Source organism: Anolis carolinensis, unplaced genomic scaffold (genome assembly GCF_035594765.1).
Source record: "Anolis carolinensis isolate JA03-04 unplaced genomic scaffold, rAnoCar3.1.pri scaffold_18, whole genome shotgun sequence".
Taxonomy (NCBI): Eukaryota; Metazoa; Chordata; class Lepidosauria; order Squamata; family Dactyloidae; genus Anolis; species Anolis carolinensis.
The window spans coordinates 4,961,453-4,976,036 of NW_026943828.1; the positions used below are offsets into that span (position 1 = coordinate 4,961,453).

Genomic DNA, 14,584 nt, shown 5'->3' on the forward strand with positions numbered 1-14,584 from the left:
TTTTCTTTAAATTTCGTTGTTTTTTAATAACATTCCTCTGGCTACTGCTTTCATTGTATCCCTTACCATCACAGTGTAGCAATTGATGATGATGATGATAAAACCTCATTTGTACCCTGCCACCATCTCTCCTAAGGGACTCGGGGCGGCTCACAGAAGCATTCCAAGTGCCCCGCATATAAACAACAATACACAAGTATAAATATAAAGACATAAGTAAAATCAACAGTGCATATAAAATCCCACTAATAAAATTGTAAGAGTATGAAATTATAAAAATCCCTGAAATGCAGTAGAACCTGCGGAAGGCCAGCTAGCTGCCGTAACAGTCCAACTGCGGAGCAGTGCTTCATCAAGCTGAACATAGAAGTGACCCGGGAATGCGTGGCTGGGCAGGAGAGGGTTGAAAGGCCTTCCCCCATGGAAACCCCTTTTCTTTCCTTCCTTCCCTCTCTGGCCGTGTTCCGTCTTCTCTCTCCTTCTTCGCCTTCTCTTCCTTTTTAGTTGAGCTGGGATCACGGTGGCAGCGAGGGCCAGGACCCTTCTTGAGGCAACGAGGCCGCATTTGAGGGAGGGCAAGCTCATGCCTCTCCACTGGTGGGTGCGCTGAGGGAGAAGGGCCTGGCTCCCCTCCCTGTCAGCCTCGACTTCGCTCAGGTGAGCGAGGACGGCAAGGAGGGGGCTGGCGAGGAGGGGGAGCCGGGCACTTTTCCCTCAGCATATCCGCCGGTGGTGAAGAATGGGGACCTCTTTGCCCTTCCTCAAGTAGGGTCTTGTAACCTCAGGGAGGTGCCCACCTTCATTCAGTCACAAGGACAAGGACTGCAAACGGTGAGGGCTGCCCATCAGCAACACCCGCCTCCCTCCCTCACCCGAGTATAAGCCAAGGGGGGCTTTTTCAACATTAAAAACATGCTGAAAAGGCCAGCTTATGCTTGAATATACGGTATTTGTTTGCAGTTCTATCGTTAGTATTACAAACCTTCCTTCTACATCTGTCTTAACCATTTGAGAGTTTGGGGAGATAGAACACCAGGCTATTTCTTTGGGAAGTTCCCTCTGAGGCCAGTTCTTCTCCCAGTCGTTTTTGTTTTCAGCCGTATAGAATCAAGGGATAACATTTCAGGCCATCTGGAGGCCCCTTGAAGTCTTCTTCCCAAAGGCATCCAGGGAAGACCTTTTCTCTCCATGGCCTCGAGTTTTCTTAGGATTTCCTTGAGCCTAGCTAGTTCTTCTTCTGTTGCTGAAAATCTTCCACTGGATGGAGGAAAAAGAGGAGTTGGCAGGAAGGAGACTTTGTGGCTGGAGCTGTGCCTGTCTTTGCATCTCATCATGGGCTCTACCGAGGGAACCATGTTTGGGTCTGACCCAGTGGCCCTCTAATATGGGGAAAGGGTTCAGTTCCTTCCGTGATTCCTTCCTTCTCTTATCCTGTCCTTCTGTGTTTCCTCGCTTCCATCTTTCCTTTCTTCTTTCCTTTTTCGCTTTGTTTTCCTTGAGCCAGAGGTATGTGGCTTCATGTCTAACCTTTTGCTTCTTCTTTCTTGACCAGGACATGAGAGTTCTCTGGAGCCACCCCTGCCGTGATGGGAAACGAACCAGCTTCTAGTCGATATTAAGGAATTTGGAAACCAAAGTGCAGGCAGGAAACCAGTCCTCTAGGAAAAAGGATTCCTCTCAAGTGGCTGATCTTGCTGAATCCCTACATTCACTTTGGATTATAGAGTAGAACCATAGAGTCGGAAGAGACTGCATGAGGCACCCAGTCCAGGCCTCTGCCGTGCAGGAAAAGTGCAAAGTACCCCTGACAGATGAGCATCTAGCCTCTGTTTAAAGGATTCCAAAGGAGCCTCCACTACATTTTGAGGCAGAGAGTTCCACCGCTGAACAACTCTTACAGTCAGGAAGTTCTTCTTAATGTTCAGATGGAATCTACTTTCCTGTAATTTGAACCCAGTGCTGTGAGTAATCAGAAAGGGAAAAACAAGAATCAAGTGTCCATTTTGGAATTAAATGTACATAGCACTGTTGACATGGAGGAGAAAGCATATAAATGTATCGAATGTGGAAAGAGCTTTAGTCAGCATGGAAACCTGAAGAGACATCAAAGGACTCACACTGGGGAGAAACCCTATAAATGCCTGGAGTGTGGACAGAGCTTTGCTCATAGTTCAGGACTACGTTCACATCAAAGGACTCACACTGGGGAGAAACCCTATAACTGCCTGGAGTGTGGACAGAGCTTCACTCATAGTTCAGGTCTACGTTCACATCAAAGGACTCACACTGGGGAGAAACCCTATAAATGCCTCGAGTGTGGACAGAGCTTCTCTCATAATTCACATTTACATAGACATCAAAGGACTCACACTGGGGAGAAACCCTATAACTCCCTGGAGTGTGGACAGAGCTTTGCTCATAGTTCAGGACTACGTTCACATCAAAGGACTCACACTGGGGAGAAACCCTATAAATGCCTCGAGTGTGGACAGAGCTTCTCTCATAATTTACATTTACATAGACATCAAAGGACTCACACTGGGGAGAAACCCTATAACTGCCTGGAGTGTGGGCAGAGCTTTGCTGTTAGTTCAGGTCTGCGTTCACATCAAAGGACCCACACTGGGGAGAAACCTTACAAATGCCTGGAGTGTGGACAGAGCTTTGCTCAGTCGGGACATTTACATTCCCATCAAAGGACCCACACTGGGGAGAAACCCTATAACTGCTTGGAGTGTGGACAGAGCTTCAGTGATTGTTCAAGTCTACGTTCACATCAAAGGACCCACACTGGGGAGAAACCCTATAAATGCCTGGAGTGTGGACAGAGCTTTACTCTGAAGGGAAACTTACAAACACATCAAAGGACTCACACTGGGGAGAAACCCTATAAATGCCTAGAGTGTGGACAGAGCTTCTCTCATAATTCACATCTACATAGACATCAAAGGACTCACACTGGGGAGAAACCCTATATATGCCTGGAGTGTGGACAGAGCTTCGCTCATAGTTCAGCTCTACGTTCACATCAAAGGACCCACACTGGGGAGAAACCCTATAAATGCCTGGAGTGTGGACAGAGCTTCTCTCATAATTCACATCTACATAGACATCAAAGGACTCACACTGGGGAGAAACCCTATAACTGCCTGGAGTGTGGACAGAGCTTTACTCTGAAGGGAAACTTACAAACACATCAAAGGACTCACACTGGGGAGAAACCCTATAAATGCCTGGAGTGTGGACAGAGCTTCGCTCTTAGTTCAGCACTACGTAGACATCAAAGGACTCACACTGGGGAGAAACCCTATAACTGCCTGGACTGTGGCCAGAGCTTTGCTCGTAGTTCAGGACTACGTTCACATCAAAGGACTCTCACTGGGGAGAAACCCTATAACTGCCTGGAGTGTGGCCAGAGCTTTGCTCGTAGTTCAGGACTACGTTCACATCAAAAGACTCACACTGGGGAGAAACCATATAAATGCTTGGAGTGTGGACAGAGCTTTACTCTGAAGGGAAACTTACAAACACATCAAAGGACTCACACTGGGGAGAAACCCTATAACTGCCTGGACTGTGGCCAGAGCTTTGCTCGTAGTTCAGGACTACGTTCACATCAAAAGACTCACACTGGGGAGAAACCATATAAATGCTTGGAGTGTGGACAGAGCTTTACTCAGGGGGGACATTTACGTTCACATCAAAAGACTCACACTGGGGAGAAACCATATAAATGCTTGGAGTGTGGACAGAGCTTTACTCAGGGGGGACATTTACGTTCACATGAAAGGACTCACACTGGGGAGAAACCGTATAAATGCCTGGGCTGTGGCCAGACCTTTGCTTGTAGTTCAGGACTACATTCACATCAAAGGACCCACACTGGGGAGAAACCCTAAAAATGCCTGGAGTGTGGACAGAGCTTTGCTTGTAGTTCAGGACTACATTCACATCAAAGGACCCACACTGGGGAGAAACCCTTGAAATGCCTGGAGTGTGGACAGAGCTTTGCTCGTAGTTCAGGACTACGTTCACATCAAAGGACTCACACTGGGGAGAAACCCTATAAATGCTTGGAGTGTGGACAGAGCTTTGCTCGTAGTTCAGGACTACGTTCACATCAAAGGACCCACACTGGGGAGAAACCCTATAACTGCCTGGAGTGTGGACAGAGCTTCATTGATTGTTCAACTCTACGTTCACATCAAAGGACCCACACTGGGGAGAAACCCTATAAATGCCTGGAGTGTGGACAGAGCTTTGCTCATAGTTCAGGTCTACGTTCACATCAAAAGACTCACGCTGGGGAGAAACCCTATAACTTCCTGGTGTGGACAGAGCTTCATTGATTGTTCAACTCTACGTTCACATCAAAGGACCCACACTGGGGAGAAACCATATAAATGCCTGGAGTGTGGACAGAGCTTTACTCAGGGGGGACATTTACGTTCAAATGAAAGGACTCACACTGGGGAGAAACCCTATAAATGCCTGGGCTGTGGCCAGAGCTTTGCTTGTAGTTCAGGACTACGTTCACATCAAAGGACTCACACTGGGGAGAAACCCTATTACTGCTTGGAGTGTGGACAGAGCTTCTCTCATAATTCGCATCTACATAGACATCAAAGGACTCACACTGGGGAAAAACCCTATAAATGCCTGAAGTGTGGACAGAGCTTTGCTCAGAGTGGAACTTTACGTTCACATCAAAGGACTCACACTGGGGAGAAACCATAGAAATGCATGGAGTGTGGACAGAGCTTCTCTCATAATTCACATCTACATAGACATCAAAGGACTCACACTGGGGAAAAACCCTATAAATGCCTGAAGTATGGACAGAGCTTTGCTCAGAGTGGAACTTTACGTTCACATCAAAGGACTCACACTGGGGAGAAACCATAGAAATGCATGGAGTGTGGACAGAGCTTCTCTCATAATTCACATCTACATAGACATCAAAGGACTCACACTGGGGAGAAACCATAGAAATGCATGGAGTGTGGACAGAGCTTTTCACGGAATAACATACATAGACATCATAGAATTCACCCTGGAGAGAATGGTGTTAATTGACCCTAGAGTGTCATTCTAACATGTACAAAAGCAACTCTTGCACATTTTGGAAATTCAAGCTCAAAGTTGGGACATTTCATCACATGTGGTGTATTGTAGAAAGATTGAACTAAAATATGTTCCATTCTGGAAGTATACAAGGTTACATGAAACTAGAGTTTTATATGCTGAGAATGTTGGATGATCAATTAGAATGAAAGCATGGGTAGTTACTGCGAGATACTCAAGTAAGAATTGACAGGGATGGAAGGAATGTTTTATTCCAAAGCAAAAATAATGGCTTATGAAGACCTGCAAATTAGCCACATCAAACTAACTGACAACATGCACAAATGTCGGTTGTAATAGGTATTAATTGGAAGAGTGTTATCAGAAATAGAAGTGTTGTTATATTATCTAAAGGGAGTAGAATAAAGAGAGATAAAAATTAACAGATAGAATGAGGCTTTTAGGCACGTTTCCCTGTCTGTTTGTTAGTTCAGTTGTGTGTCTATGTAGGTCACTGTTTTGCTAGTGTGTTAGTTTCTGATTTAGTTTTGTATCTCATGTAGTAGTTAGTTTCATGTTCAGTTGAAGCATTATAAATTATTTCTGCCTTCCTTGTATTGTTACTTTTAATTTTCAATGTTTTTATTTTCAAAAAATAGGGTGATTTATAAGGGTCAAAACGGCTGAAACTGGAGGGGTGGGTAGAAATGGCTGACTAATCGATTTTCTGTATTTGAAAACAAATTGTAATGCTTAGAACCGCTATTATGAATGGTGATGCATGTTAACTATATACAATTGATTATAGACATATAATTGACACTGAATCAGACATGTATACAATAAATTGGTCTTGATGTATCAAGGGTGTGTGTGTGTGTGTGTGTGTGTAAGGAACTGGAGTGTTTGTGTGGGTGCTTGTGAAGAACAGAAGAAACAGGCCTCAAAAGAAAATGGAGTCCACGCAGAGTCTGACATGGGATGGACTTGGCGGGTGAAGCAAGGAATCAGCAAGGCGTCTCTCACCTGGCAAGACGGAACGAGGGTCCAGGAAGGCCTATCCGAATAACCACGGGCAATGAAGTGTGCAGCTGGCACCCCATACGTCATGCAGCCTGAGACTGAGCATGTTTTGAAACCAGGCCGTAAGAACAGAAGGAACCGAAAGAAGGACGAAACTTTAGGCCAGGGGTCCTCAAACTTTTGAAGTGGGGGGCCGGTTCACGGTCCTTCAGACTATTGGGGGGGCTGGACTATGATGAAATAGTCCAAAATCAGGATTGTTGTTGTTGTGTGCCTTCAAGTCATTTCAGACTTAGGACAACCCCAAGTCTAAAGCTTAGGACAGGGGCCAGGTCAATGACCTTGGGGGCCGCATCTGGCCCACGGGCCTTCGTTTGGGGACCCCTGCTTTAGACTATCAAATGCAGGGGTCTCAAAGATCCAGCACGCTTTCCGGAACCGCCGAGACCACGTCTGTCGGGAGAACGTGATCACCTCTTCCGAGCAGGGCCTGTGCGTGAGAATATGGATGTATGGGTCTGCGTGTGGGTGAGAGCTCTCTCGGGATGTGATTTTGATAGGATTGTGATGTGATTATCAATAAAGGTTGTAATGAAAGTGTTAAAACCAAATTTGGTCTCTGAGCCTCACTGATCCATCACGATTCCCTAAACACTCTGCATCCATCAAAAGAACAGGAACCCTTTTGGTTCATAACACTTGTATTATTATTATTATTATTCTGTTAATATGTTTATATTATTGTTATATTATTAAATTCTATTAATGTATTATATTATTTATTATAGGATTATTCTATATTTTTCTATTCTTTATTTTTCTATTCTATTTCCCTATTATTATACTATTCTGTTGTTGTTTCTTCATTCGGTCCCTTCCGGCTCTTGGTGACCTCCTGGACCAGCCCAGGCCAGAGCTCCCTGTCGGCCGAGGCCACCCGCACCTCCTTCAAGGTGGAGTCAGTTCCTTCAAGGATGCCATCCACTCATCTTGCCCTCGGTCGGCCCCTCTTCCTTTTATTTATTCATTTAATTAATTAACTTATACACCGCTCTTCCTCTTACATTTTCCCCATCATCATTCTCTTCTCCAAACTTTCCTGTCTTCTCATGACGTGGCCCAGGGTTCTCCATTGCTGCCCCCAGTGGCACAGCCGGTTAAACCGCTGAGCTGCTGAACTTTCTGACTGAAAGGTCAGCGGTTCAAATCCAGGGAGCGGGGTGAGCTCCCGCTGTTAGCCTCAGTTCCTGCCAACCTAGCAGTTCGAAAACATGCCAATGTGAGTAGATAAATAAGTACCGCTCCGGCGGGAAAGTAACGGCGCTCCATGCGGCCATGCTGGCCACATGACCTTCGAGACGTCTACGGACAATGCTGGCTTTTTGGCTTAGAAATGGAGATGAGCCCCGACCCCCAGAGTTGGACACGACTGGACGTAACGTCAGTGGAAAACTTTACCTTTTACTTTATAAAATGTTTATTATATATTATTGTATTCCTTTTATGTGCTTGTGGACGTAAACGTTTCTTGCGGTTTTTGGCTATTCCTGGGTTGTATTGCCTTGGAATCTGATTGAGGGATTTGAACTCCGGTTGGATGTTGCTTCTTGCTAAACCCTTTTGGGATATACTTCCTATTTCCCCGTTCCGGAATTTTTCCAATCCTTTCGATATTTTACACTGAACTGCTTGCTTCTCCCTCTTCTGGAGAAGAAGAAGAAGGCGGCGGATGGCGCAGAGAAGGAAGAGACCGACAGAGAGAGAGAGAGAGAGAGAGGTCTGTGGGGAGAGGGAGGCTCGCCTGGGGTGCCCGGGGGGAGGCGGAAGGAGCCCGGCCTGCCTCGGGGTGTGAGGCCGCGGAGGGCGAGTGTGAGGCCAGGCCCGTCCTCGGAGGAGGGAGGGGGGGGAGGGAGGCGGGAGGACTACAACTCCCAGGATGCCCTCCTCCCCAGACGGGTCTCCACGGGACGCCTCACGGGCTTGAAGGCCTGCTCCAGTTGTGTCCCTCACCCGATATAAGCTAAGGGGGGCTATTCAGCATTAAAAACGTGCTGAAAAAGCCGGCTTATACTTGAGTATATAGGGTATTTGTTTGTAGTTCTATCATTACCATTAGAAACCTTCCTTCCATATCTGTCTTAACCATGTGAGGGTGCCAGAGTTTGGGGAGATAGAATACCAGGCTATTTCTTTTGGAAGATCCCTCTGATGCCAGTTCTTCTCCCGGTCGTTTTTGTTTTCAGCCTTACAGAATCAAAGGGTAACATTTCAGGCCATCTGGAGACCCCTTGAAGGTTTCTTCCCAAAGGCATCCAAGGAAGACCTTTTCTTTCCATGGCTTCCAGTTTTCTTAAGATTTCCTTGAGCCTAGCTAGTTCTTCTTCTGTTGCTGAAAATCATCCCCTGGATGGAGGAAAAAGAAGGAAAGGGGGAAGTGGGCAAAGGGGAAAGGAGTTGGCAGGAAGGAGGCTTTGTGGCTGGAGCGGTGCCTGTCTTTGCATCTCATCATGGGCTCTACCGAGGGAATGCATGGAATGGATGGAACGTAGTTCAGCATGGACTCATTTTGTGAAGATCCCAACAAACTTCAATTTGGTTTTGAAATTAGCCAGTTGGAAATGCAGGTCCTTGTGAGATTGGAAGATTCATTTGGGAAATGTGGCCGGAGTGACCCTTTGAGATGCTGAGGAAACAGAGTTGGGAGTCCCTGTGGCATGAAAGATAACGACACAACCAATAAAGAAATCCTTGTTCCTTTGAGCATTTAGCACAATTCTGGTAATTACCATGATCCAGAATATGTTACACCCTTGAATGTTGGGAGGAGTTCTGCCTGCCTGCCTTCTGTTCCTTTAACCACGTTTGGGTCTGACCCAATGAAATGGCTGTGGCCCTCCAATATGGGGGAAAGGGTTCAGTTCCCTCCTTCCGTGATTCCTTCCTTATCTTATCCCTTCCTTCTGTGTTTCCTCGCTTCCATCTTTCCTTTCTTCTTTCCTTTTTCGCTTTGTTTGCCTTGAGCCAGAGGTATGCGGAAAAAGGATTCCTCTCAAGGGGCTGATCCTGCAGAATTCCTACATTCACTTTGGATTATAGAGTACAACCATAGAGTCGGAAGAGACTGCATGAGGCACCCAGTCCAGGCCTCTGCCGTGCAGGGAAAGCGCAAAGTACCCTGGACAGATGAGCATGTGGTCTCTTTAAAGGATTCCAAAGGAACCTCCACTACTTTTTGAGGCAGAGAGTTCCACCGCTGAACAACTCTTACAGTCAGGAAGTTCTTCTTAATGTTCAGATGGAATCTACTTTCCTGTAATTTGAACCCACTACTGTGAGTAATCAGAAAGGGAAAAACAAGAATCAAGTGTCCATTTTGGAATTAAATGTACATAGCACTGTTGACATGGAGGAGAAAGCATATAAATGTATCGAATGTGGAAAGAGCTTTGGTCAGCATGGAAACCTGAAGACACATCAAAGGACTCACACTGGGGAGAAACCCTATAACTGCCTGGAGTGTGGACAGAGCTTTTCTGCTAGTTCAACTATACGTAAACATCAAAGGACTCACACTGGGGAGAAACCCTATAACTGCCTGGAGTGTGGACAGAGCTTCACTGAGAAGGGACACTTACAAAGACATCAAAGGACTCACACTGGGGAGAAACCCTTTAAATGCCTGGAGTGTGGACAGAGCTTTTCTGCTAGTTCAACTATACGTAAACATCAAAGGACCCACACTGGGGAGAAACCCTATAACTGCCAGGAGTGTGGACAGAGCTTTGCTCGGAGTTCAGGTCTACATTCACATCAAAATACTCTCACTGGGGAGAAACCCTATAACTGCCTGGAGTGTGGACAGAGCTTTGCTGATAGTTCAGCTCTACGTCAACATCAAAGGACCCACACTGGGGAGAAACCCTATAACTGCCAGGAGTGTGGACAGAGCTTTGCTCGGAGTTCAGGTCTACATTCACATCAAAAGACTCTCACTGGGGAGAAACCCTATAACTGCCTGGAGTGTGGACAGAGCTTCACTCAGAAGGGACACTTACAAAGACATCAAAGGACTCACACTGGGGAGAAACCCTATAACTGCCTGGAGTGTGGACAGAGCTTTGCTAAGAGTGGAGATCTACGTTCACATCAAAGAACTCATACTGGGGAGAAACCCTATAAATGCCTGGAGTGTGGACAGAGCTTTGCTAAGAGTGGAGATCTATGTTCACATCAAAGAACTCATACTGGGGAGAAACCCTATAAATGCCTGGAGTGTGGACAGAGCTTTGCTCGTAGTTCACATCTAAGAACCCATCAAAGGACTCACACTGGGGAAAAACCCTATAAGTGCCTGGAGTGTGGACGTAGCTTTACTCAGAGTTCAGCTCTACGTTCACATCAAAGAACTCATACTGGGGAGAAACCCTATAAATGCCTGGAATGTGGACAGAGCTTCACTCAGAGTTCAGATCTACATAAACATCAAATGACCCACACTGGGGAGAAACCCTATAAATGCCTGGAGTGTGGACAGAGCTTTACTCAGAGTTCAGGTCTACGTTTACATCAAAGGACTCATACTGGAGAGAAACCCTATAAATGCCTGGAATGTGGCCAGAGCTTCTCTCGTAGTGGAAATCTACGTAGACATCAAAGGACTCACACTGGGGAGAAACCGTAGAAATGCATGGAGTGTGGACAGAGCTTTTCACGGAATAACATTACACATAGACATCATACAATTCACCCTGGAGAGAATAGTGTTAATTGACCCCAGAGTGTCATTCTAACATGTACAAAAGCAACTCTTGCATATTATGGAGATGCAAGCTCAAAGTTGGGGCATTTCATCAAATGTGGTGTATTGTAGAAAGACTGAATTAAAATACGTTCCTTTCTGGAAGTAATTAAGGTTAAATGAAACTAGAGTTTTATATGTTGAGAATGTTGGATGATGAATTAGAATGCAAACATGTTTGGTCATTCGCTTGTTTTGTTCTGAGCCCAAAGGGTGTTCAGGGAAGAGTGAGGTCTGTGAGATCCAGGAGGCCCTTCAGAGACCACGTCTGGTTGCTTTGCTGGGAAGTCATGCAAACACGTTCACACAAAAGGGAAGGTTGGAAGATTTGGTTCATACAGATTTTAAGTTAATAACTTTTTAAAAAAAGAAGATAAAATTTGGAAACTTGAATTATTAAGTCTGGAGTTGAAAACATGACACAATTCAGACAATGGTTTGTGACACAACAACAACACTTCTAGTGAACTACAGCTCCCACCATGGTGGGTCAGTTCCCCCCAAACCCCTCCAGTATATTAAGTTAGTCTTGGTGGTTCTGTGTGCCACATTTGGTCCCGGTCTTATTGTCGGTGGTGGTCCCAGTGTCTCTGGATGCAGGTGAACTCTAAATCCCAGTATCTACAACTCCCAAAGCTTACCAGTCTTCCAAATTGGCCATATCAGGTATGCTTGCCAGGCTTATCTTACCTTTGATACACAAGCACCCAGGCTGTTCAGGACACTATACCTCCCTGCTACTTGTAGATACTCATTCAGCTACAAATGACAATGTTGCAAAGTTTTGTGCATCCAAAATGCGCCAGGGGATGTCGGGTCCCAAAAGTTACCTATGTCTCCAGTAATCATCTCTCTTGGTTCTATAACTGGCTGATGGGCCTCTGCGTTGTATGTTTTTGCCCTGTTTCCCCTTCCGCTTCCCCCCCCCCCCCCTCGGTTATTGTGCTTTAGTATCTTTATATTTTAAATGTACTAAACGTACCAAGTTTGTATGTAACTGTGACCTTTATTTCCTGTGCTGGTCTATGACCGAAATAAATGATGTGATTTGAAATTTGGTGCAGATCCATTGTTGTTCGCATTGACAGTGCTGTCTGGATGGAGGTGAACTATAATTCCTATAAATCAGGGTTGCTTTCCCCCAAAGCCTTCCTGCATTTGTGTTGGTCGTGGGGGTTCTGTGTGCTAAGTTAGGCTCAGGGCCATCCTTGGTGGGGTCCAGAGTGCTTTTTGATTGTGGGTGAACTATAAATCCCAGCACGTCAAGGTGAATTCCCCCAAACCTCTCCAGCATTTTCCTTTGGTCAAGAGGGTTGTGTGTGCCAATTGTGGTCCAGGTCCGTTGTCATTGGGGGTCACAGTGCTGTGTCTTGATGCAGGGTGAACTACAACTTCCATGTGGAGTCAGTCCCCAATTGCGGACATATGTCTTCAAGGGGAGCGTAACCCCATCTTAGGCGATCTTTCGTAGTTCGAGGATGATGGTCTTCCGTCTCTGTTGTATTTTTCTTGGAGGACGCCTGTGCGTGATTTTAATATGTGGAGGTTGGTGCACGGCCGGTCAACACACAGTCTTCACTGAATGGGGTCCCAGCAGTGGTGTGGTTAACTCAACGAGAGTGGCTTCTCAGTCTGTTGCAGCCTTCTTCTGCCTTCACAGCCGTTGAGGTCTTTGGGTCTTCGGATTGTGCTTGGTCTGGATCCTCCCCGTGGCCACTCCTGGGAGTGTGAGACTCCAGTGGTTGTGCCCTCAGGTTCACTGGAACACGCAAGCCCCCTCACCACGTCAAGGTGACAATCCATCTAGCGCAGGCTGTAACCCTATGACCTGTTTGGCCTTCGGACTGACCAGGAGTGCCTCCGTCTTGTCTGGATTCAGTGTCAGTTTATTCGCCCTCATCCAGACAGTCAGAGCTGCCAATCACCAGTTCAGGGCCTGAGCAGGAGGTGGAAAGAAGTGGTGCCTGCAGAAACCTTCATGTAAGGGAACCTTTTGTTGACTGGCCCTCCGCTGCCAACATTTAAATATGTGAGGTACTTCCACCTTGTTGCGTAGTGGAAGGGTCTGTTTTGTTTATTTATCTCATCAAAAATGTAAAACAGTCAGGAAGAGTTCAGGCTCTGCCTACTCAAATATACCACCAAAGGAATGAATGACTGTTTAGCCCTTCTTCCACGTTTCGTGACTTCTTGAATGATATTCCTTCCTGGCCACGCCCCCTGAGAAAGGGAGGGAGGGAGGATTGAAGGGCCCCCATTGGCTGAGAAAGGGGGCGGGATCCCGCCTCTGGAAGCCCCGCCCAGCACAGAGGGGGCAGCCTGGACCCTCCTGTCATTTTTTGCAGTTTGGGCGGAGGGTCAGGCTAGGTGTCCCTCCCCCCTCCCCTCCCTCAAGAAAGGCCCGAAGAAGGCGGAGGAGGAGGAGGAGGAGGAGCCTCCGTGGAGGGTGCCATTCCCTCTGTGGCCACTGAGTGGCAGGCAAGAGCTACCTGCTCGCTTATGCTACAGTCTTCCCTCACTTAACGTTCCAGGACCACGCGCGGAAAGTGAAAATCCGCCAAGTAGGGAGGCTATATTAGTGTTGTTTTCCATCTCACCGGCAAGTGGCGTCTCTGTCCCCTCCTCGCCTCTCAAGCACGCGCATGCGCACTCCCGCTGCTGCCTTGTGAGGCGAAAACAAAGCCGCTTCGGCCTCTTCTTCTTTCCCTTCCCGAGGCTTCTCCTTAGGAAGGGATTTATAATATTAATTTATGATTTATGCTATTTTAGTGTTTATTTAAAAACACGTGAAACAGTGAGGGCGCGAAAAGCAAGGGAACCCTGTATCGTGACGTCAGGAGCCACTGCATAGGAGGCAAGAGCTACTCGCTCGCTTATGCTGTTGTGACGTTGTGATGCCTCTAAGCTGCGAGAGCACTGGGAACCAGACACAGTGGCCAATAAACAATCTAATATCTTTATTAAGGAAATAAAAGAGTCAAACAAAAATAAGCAGAGTATTTAGTCCAGCAATAGTCCTTTTAGGAAAGGTCAAATATAGTCCAATAATATAAAGTTAGATGTCCAGTATTAGAGTTCAAAGTTTTAAATCCAATAACCGAAACACACTCAAACTTCCAAGCAGTTTGAGTGGGGAAATGAGCAAGGTCTTTCAAGAGTCCCAGGTTCAATGTCCGAGGCTAGGATAACAAGGCAAGGCAAAGTTGGTCGTGGTGGAACTGAATCGCAGTCCAGACTTGGCAGGGAGACGAGACGCAACGCCCGGTCTACTCGAGAGTAGCACACCGCAGGAACTAGAGACGATGTTGGTTTCCCAACTGACACGCTGACACCGTGATGGCCATCCTGCGCGCAGAACTTTTATGGGACTTCGAATCTCCCCTCAAACCAGGTGTCTGAACACTTTTTCCCAAGAGAGACGGACTGAAGACAACAACTTGCCAGATGCAAACCTCGCTGGAAACTCTCAAGGGAATCGGTTTAATTAGCGTCCTCTCTCTCCGCTAATCTCGCGCTTTTCCTCCTTTTCGCCTTCTCAGAGCGGAATGTTTTCATAAACAATTTCCTATCAAAAGGAGCACTCTCCGGGGGACCAGGCTGTGTTTCAAGGGCTTTTGTAATTAACTTTGGGCTAAAACTGTCAACAGGGGACATCTGGAAAGGAGCAGAATCTTGCTGAGTTGGCACAAACTCCATATC

At 46.5% G+C, this 14,584-nt stretch overlaps 1 protein-coding gene, 1 long non-coding RNA gene and 1 pseudogene across 2 annotated transcripts in view; 2 read left to right on the forward strand and 1 right to left on the reverse strand.

Annotated features, from left to right (window-relative positions):
* LOC134294639 (zinc finger protein 850-like) overlaps positions 1-5,829 on the forward strand; it is a 151,486-nt pseudogene extending 145,657 nt beyond the window's left edge.
* Positions 1-14,584, reverse strand: part of LOC134294697 (uncharacterized) — an 80,446-nt gene that overhangs the window by 7,452 nt on the left and 58,410 nt on the right. The gene's annotated exons all lie outside the window — the stretch shown is intronic.
* Positions 8,096-11,939, forward strand: LOC134294673 (zinc finger protein 135-like). The gene has a single exon (XM_062966265.1). The coding sequence runs from the start codon at positions 9,491-9,493 to the stop codon at positions 10,766-10,768; it is 1,278 nt and encodes a 425-aa protein (XP_062822335.1). The 5' UTR covers positions 8,096-9,490; the 3' UTR covers positions 10,769-11,939.